General features: G+C 35.0%; 1 protein-coding gene across 2 annotated transcripts; it reads right to left on the bottom strand.

Moving 5' to 3' along the window:
* Window positions 1-400: 400 nt before the first annotated feature.
* LOC133721506 (probable protein phosphatase 2C 34) lies at window positions 401-3,691 on the bottom strand. 2 transcript variants are annotated; one of them, XM_062148136.1, is made up of 6 exons: window positions 3,217-3,691; window positions 2,031-2,342; window positions 1,597-1,917; window positions 1,387-1,504; window positions 1,070-1,293; window positions 401-790 (listed from the first exon to the last, which is right to left on the bottom strand). In XM_062148136.1, the coding sequence occupies exons 2-6, from the start codon at window positions 2,277-2,279 to the stop codon at window positions 578-580; spliced, it is 1,125 nt and encodes a 374-aa protein (XP_062004120.1). In that variant the 5' UTR covers window positions 2,280-2,342; window positions 3,217-3,691; the 3' UTR covers window positions 401-577. The 2 variants fall into 2 exon arrangements, with proteins under 2 accessions (XP_062004120.1, XP_062004121.1); XM_062148137.1 differs by lacking the exon at window positions 3,217-3,691 and adding an exon at window positions 3,079-3,099.
* Between the last annotated feature and the right edge of the window lie 1,385 nt (window positions 3,692-5,076).

Below are 5,076 nucleotides of genomic sequence, written 5' to 3'. Positions count from 1 at the left end.
ATAATCGGTAGATTCAGTATTTACCAAAACTAAACCAACTTTTTCGGTAATTTTCGATTTCGGTTTTATCAGTCTCGGTTACCAAAAAGTCGGTTTACCAAACTTAAAAAAATAGCAGCCCTAGAAAAAACCAAAAAGAAGAAGAGTAACGATACGTTACTTTCAATAAAAACCGTTGTTATTTTAGTGAAAATTAAGCACTTTTAATTTGAATTAGTGACTCTTTACTTCTTTAGTGCAAAGGACCAACACTTTCTTTTTTTGTCCGATATGGTATAGGACCAACACTTGTACTGCAACCATTGAAGCTGATTACCATCTTGCCCTTCGTGCAATTCATTGGAGCCTTTTATGCAAAGCATATTAAAAACTCACTTTTTCTATGTGCAAAAGAAAAAAGTTGAACGGAGAATCTGGTACTTTTAGCCAAAAATATGAACACTTTTAATGCATGATATTGCAAATCTATCATGCCAAAAAATCGATAATGCTCCAATCGAACTATGGTCCGTAAATAACAAGTTACAAGATAAACAAGGAGCTCTCGATCAGCTAGCAATAATCTTTGCTCATTAGCCTATTTAAGTGTAATAATGGGGTGAACTTGCTGAGACAAAGAGGAAGAGTGAAAGAAGAGGCAAATAGCGGAAATGTCATCCATTGCATAACCCCTCCTCTTCTTCCTCCATGCTGCAGCTGCACATTCCACCAGTCGCTTGGCACACTTTTCCCTCTCTGCTGTTGAACCCACAATTTCCACTGCTTCTTCGTTTGAAATCACATCCCAAACCTACAAACAACGAACTTGAATCAATAACAACTACTAAGATTGTAGAAGCACTTTTTACAATGCTTTATAGAGAAGTATGTGACAGGTGCTTTCCTAGTTTCCCAGATAGTGTTTTCAAGTGAATTTCCTAGAAGTAGTTTTGACAAACTTGTGAGTTGTAACCAATGCGCTTTGCGCAAGTGTTACTGAACAATGCCAAAGGGAACTCGATCACAATTCACAAGTAGCTAGCTGCCTTTCTCAAATTGCAAAGTATTATTAGTTCTGTTTTGTTCATACCCCATCAGTTGCTAGCACAACAAATTGATCTCTGCTTGTAATGTTTCTGTGAGTAACTTCAGGCTCGGAAATAAGTCCAAAATCCTTGACACAGTAGTCTCCGAATGCCCTAGACATTGCTAGTCCTGGTGATTCTTCATAAGGTAGCCACAACCTATGAACTCCTGTTTCATCATCTAAACTGAAAACTCTCCCATTTCTTTGAGTTATTCTCTCAGCCTCCTCTGCATATATACACAAAAGTACAAGAAACACGTGTAAAAGTAAGTATCAATTTGCTATATTTCTCATTTCTCATAAAAGAGATAGACACTGACCAGGTAAATTGGGCTTGAAATCAACAGTAAGCTGAACTGCCGCCAAGCTTCCATCTTCTAAAGTTGTACCCAAAACAGCTCGAGAATCACCAACATTTGCTATGACAATAAGATCACCCTAAATCCAAGCAAAAGAACAGGATATACTTTTATTGATGCATGCTAAATTGTCAATAGTGATGAAAATAACAAGAGCAAATGAATTAGTACCTGTCTGACAATGGTGAGACCAGTGGTACCGCTGTAAAAGGAATTGATTTTGCGATCTTGCTCAAGCTCTTGATCAACAGCCGCACAAGTTTTTATATAGGAGTGCTTCCATATGTTAAACCTCTGATCATACTTTTTATCCGGTTCCAAGTCCAACTCTTTCAAGTCTGGATCTAGTGAAATTTGAGCTAGTGTCTCTTGCCAATTACACAACAACGAGGGCGGCATTGTGTCTCTGATCCTTTTCGCCACAAAATGTCCCCATTGTCCATGCCCATCAAAGATCCCACAAAACATCATGTCTTGTTGGCACCCAAATTCCTAAGATCAACCAAAACAAATAGTTCAGTGGGGTTTAGTGAGCAAATTGTAAGGTGTCAATAGCCACGTCCAACGAATGATTCAGGTGATCAGTGCTTAGTTAGTATGCTTACCTCCCACACAATGCAGCAGTCCTGGTTGACTCCTTTGTTGCCTCTCTTGCTAAAAACTGAAGCCAAATTATTTGAGCCATCAACATTGACAGTTCCAGAAGTTCGGAGTATCAAGTCATTTTTCTTCGCCTCCTTTGCCATTGCATCTGCAGCTTCTCTTACATTACATGTACATCCAGAACTATTCTTCCCCTTCTTCAATGATAGTGATCTCGCAAATCCACTGAACATGGATGATAAGTGCCCCATTATAACTAGTACTCAATTCCACGCCAACCCAATACCCAATTGACCAAATTGTCGATTCAAAATCTGAACAACATTCAACATTAATTACTTTATAAGCATGTATAGATCTTAGAAAGAGGAAGAAGAAGGCCAGAAAATGCTTCAAATACATTTCATATTTGTAGCCTTTTAGTTTATTTCCATGTATATATTATATAACATTCTTGAGGCACTCATTTCACCTTGAATTGAGTGATAGATAGATAACACTGTGAGGACACATGATCTAGCTGACTCGGAAAGGTGAAAGAATCTCATAATTGCAGAGAATATTCATGCTTATATGGAATTCCAGCATTGGATCGATTCAGAATGTACTTTATAAATTTTTAATAAAAAAACAAACCATATCCACAAGAGCTTGAATGCTACTTTTACTAATCAAATCTTTGGCTGCTAAACTGCTAAGATCCACTAATATAATGGGGAAAGAATTTGTCTTTTCACTTTTTTTTTTTTTTTAATAAATTCCACCATATGCAAACTGTGAAGTGAAGAAAAAGCTCAGCTGACCCAATTGCTTTTTGGCTGAGAAAGCTAACAAAAAATACAAGAAAATAAGATAAACTGAGAATATACGTAGACTCATCTAAACTTGGAAAGCAAAAAGGAAAAAGAAAAATGAAAAATCTCATTTTTGTCATTTTCACTCTTTCCTTAAGAATTCTATGAAAAACTCAGATCAAAATTTTATCAAACAAAATTCAACAAAAACAAGTTTGGCTTGAACCTTCTTTTCCAGCTCAAATTCCTCACTTACCAAACAAACCTAGATATGAAACACAAAGAACTCAATTTGAACTTCTCAACTACCCAAAGAACAAAACTTCTTTCATTTTCTCCTGTCCAAAATACAGAATAAAACAAAAAAAAACCAAACAAAGTTGACGTTAAAAACCTTGATATTCCAGCCAAGTTGGGAGTCTTGGACCACAAAATCGGAGACTAAGCTAGAAACCTTCTGGAACCTGACGCAGTTGCCGGAAAACAGGTTTCACCGACCGGAACTTGGAGCAATTCCGACAAGCCCAGCTGAGACTTTGAGGAAATGAAGATAGAGATCGATCAGAATCCATAGCTGTACCCACCGTGAGCCGCTCTCTCCTTAACCTTGTGAATGATTGTGTTTTTGTTTGGTACTGAAATATGGATGATGATATTTACCGAAGGAGAAGAAAACAAAGCACACAAGGAGCTAGAAGATTTTATACAAATAATGCTCGATACAAACTCTTACGTCCTGTGAGTCTCTGCTAGTTTTGCTTTATGCGCTCCCAAAACTACTTGAGCTTCTTTCCCCATTTATATATGCAAAGGAGAAGTGTTGTGATTTGTACTTCGGTTATGAAATACAAAGAAGTGAATAGTGTACACTGTTACCCTTTTGTTTTGTGTGCTATTGATCTATAATTCAAGAACCGTGGGTGGAAAATCGTATAATCATTTAAATTGTACAAACTAGAACAATCGCGTGATGATAAAGTTAAATGAAAATAATGATAATCTACGTGTCACACTATTTTTATCTCAAATGCTTCTTTGGTAGGAATTATTTGTGAAAGAAGATATAAAATAAGAAAAATATTGTGTTATACTAACGTATCGATACATTAAATGTAGAGTAATTCTTTATCGTAGTAAATCAGCTCCTTATAGTCGTAGACTGACTCGAGATTAGGCTAAATTTGTCTATTAGTGTATGGAGCTAGACTATCTCTATATTAAACTGATTTACTTGACATATAACTACATTAATGTACCGTAAATAAATCTATTAAAATGATTTCCATCATCACTAGTAGATAGAGGTCGAAACGATCTAAATCCTCCTTCATAATATATACATGTATATACATGTGCATGTAATACATTGTTCTTTTTTGGTGTTTATAACTTTATATGCATGGTTCACATGTTATTTAGGTATATATGTTTTCCATATGATCAGACAGACTGTTGAATGATTCTTTTCTGGGTCTAACATAGTTCTAGAGGTTGAGTTCAAGGCAGTCAACGATTTGTGGCCAGAATGAAATATCTACTAAAAAACAGAGGTGCAATAATACCCTAATATATACGAGCTAGTAGCCACAAAATTGGAAACAAGATGAAGAAGCAAAATGTTTAATCAGTTCTATAGAATTCAGCCACAGTTTTGCAGATTATAAAACTGAATTAGGGTTAATTAACTGTAGAATCCTTCAAACTTCAACTTCGGAGCATGTCACATTCCCTAAAATACTAACATGAAAAGTTATATTGAAAATTAAATTTGTTGTCCACTTAATACCGTACACCTGGCTTTGTAGTGACCATCTGCTAATTCCAAATTTCCAATACATTGAAAATGCTAGTCTAAACCATGCATCGGTCCTAATCATTTTACTTAATCTATTCTAAACCCCATACCATAGGCCCCGTACAAGTAATTCATATAAAAATGAACGAGTAGTTAGATGGTTATGGAATATGATTATTTTATTAGTTCAAGAAACGAGAAATCATTATATATTAAATTATTTTTCATTTGATGTATATAATTTCCGTAATTACAAATTTATGGTATAAATTGATAATTATTCACTAAGAGCAATTCCAATAGCATATTTTAATTTTTCTTTATTTTAGGGAAAAATGAACATGTTTTGCCTAAACAGATTCTCTATAACTATCTACATTTTAGGAATAGTGGGGAAATAGAAAACTAAATTTTCTAAATTTACAGCAATCTCTAAAAAAATTTAAAGAATAATTATGG

The sequence above is a fragment of the Rosa rugosa genome, chromosome 7 (assembly GCF_958449725.1).
Source record: "Rosa rugosa chromosome 7, drRosRugo1.1, whole genome shotgun sequence".
In the NCBI taxonomy this organism is placed as follows: domain Eukaryota; kingdom Viridiplantae; phylum Streptophyta; class Magnoliopsida; order Rosales; family Rosaceae; genus Rosa; species Rosa rugosa.
The sequence above is the reverse complement of the archived record's forward strand: the minus strand, read 5'-3'. Positions and strand labels throughout refer to the sequence as shown.

Excerpts from the sequence above, each read along its gene's own strand:
- LOC133721506 (XM_062148136.1), bottom strand. The coding sequence starts at position 2,279 with ATGGGGCACTTATCATCCATGTTCAGTGGATTTGCGAGATCACTATCA. Across the intron at positions 1,918-2,030 it reads ACTGCTGCATTGTGTGGGAG|GAATTTGGGTGCCAACAAGA; the intron begins GTAAGCATACTA and ends GGTTGATCTTAG. Across the intron at positions 1,505-1,596 it reads GTCTCACCATTGTCAGACAG|GGTGATCTTATTGTCATAGC; the intron begins GTACTAATTCAT and ends GCTTGGATTTAG.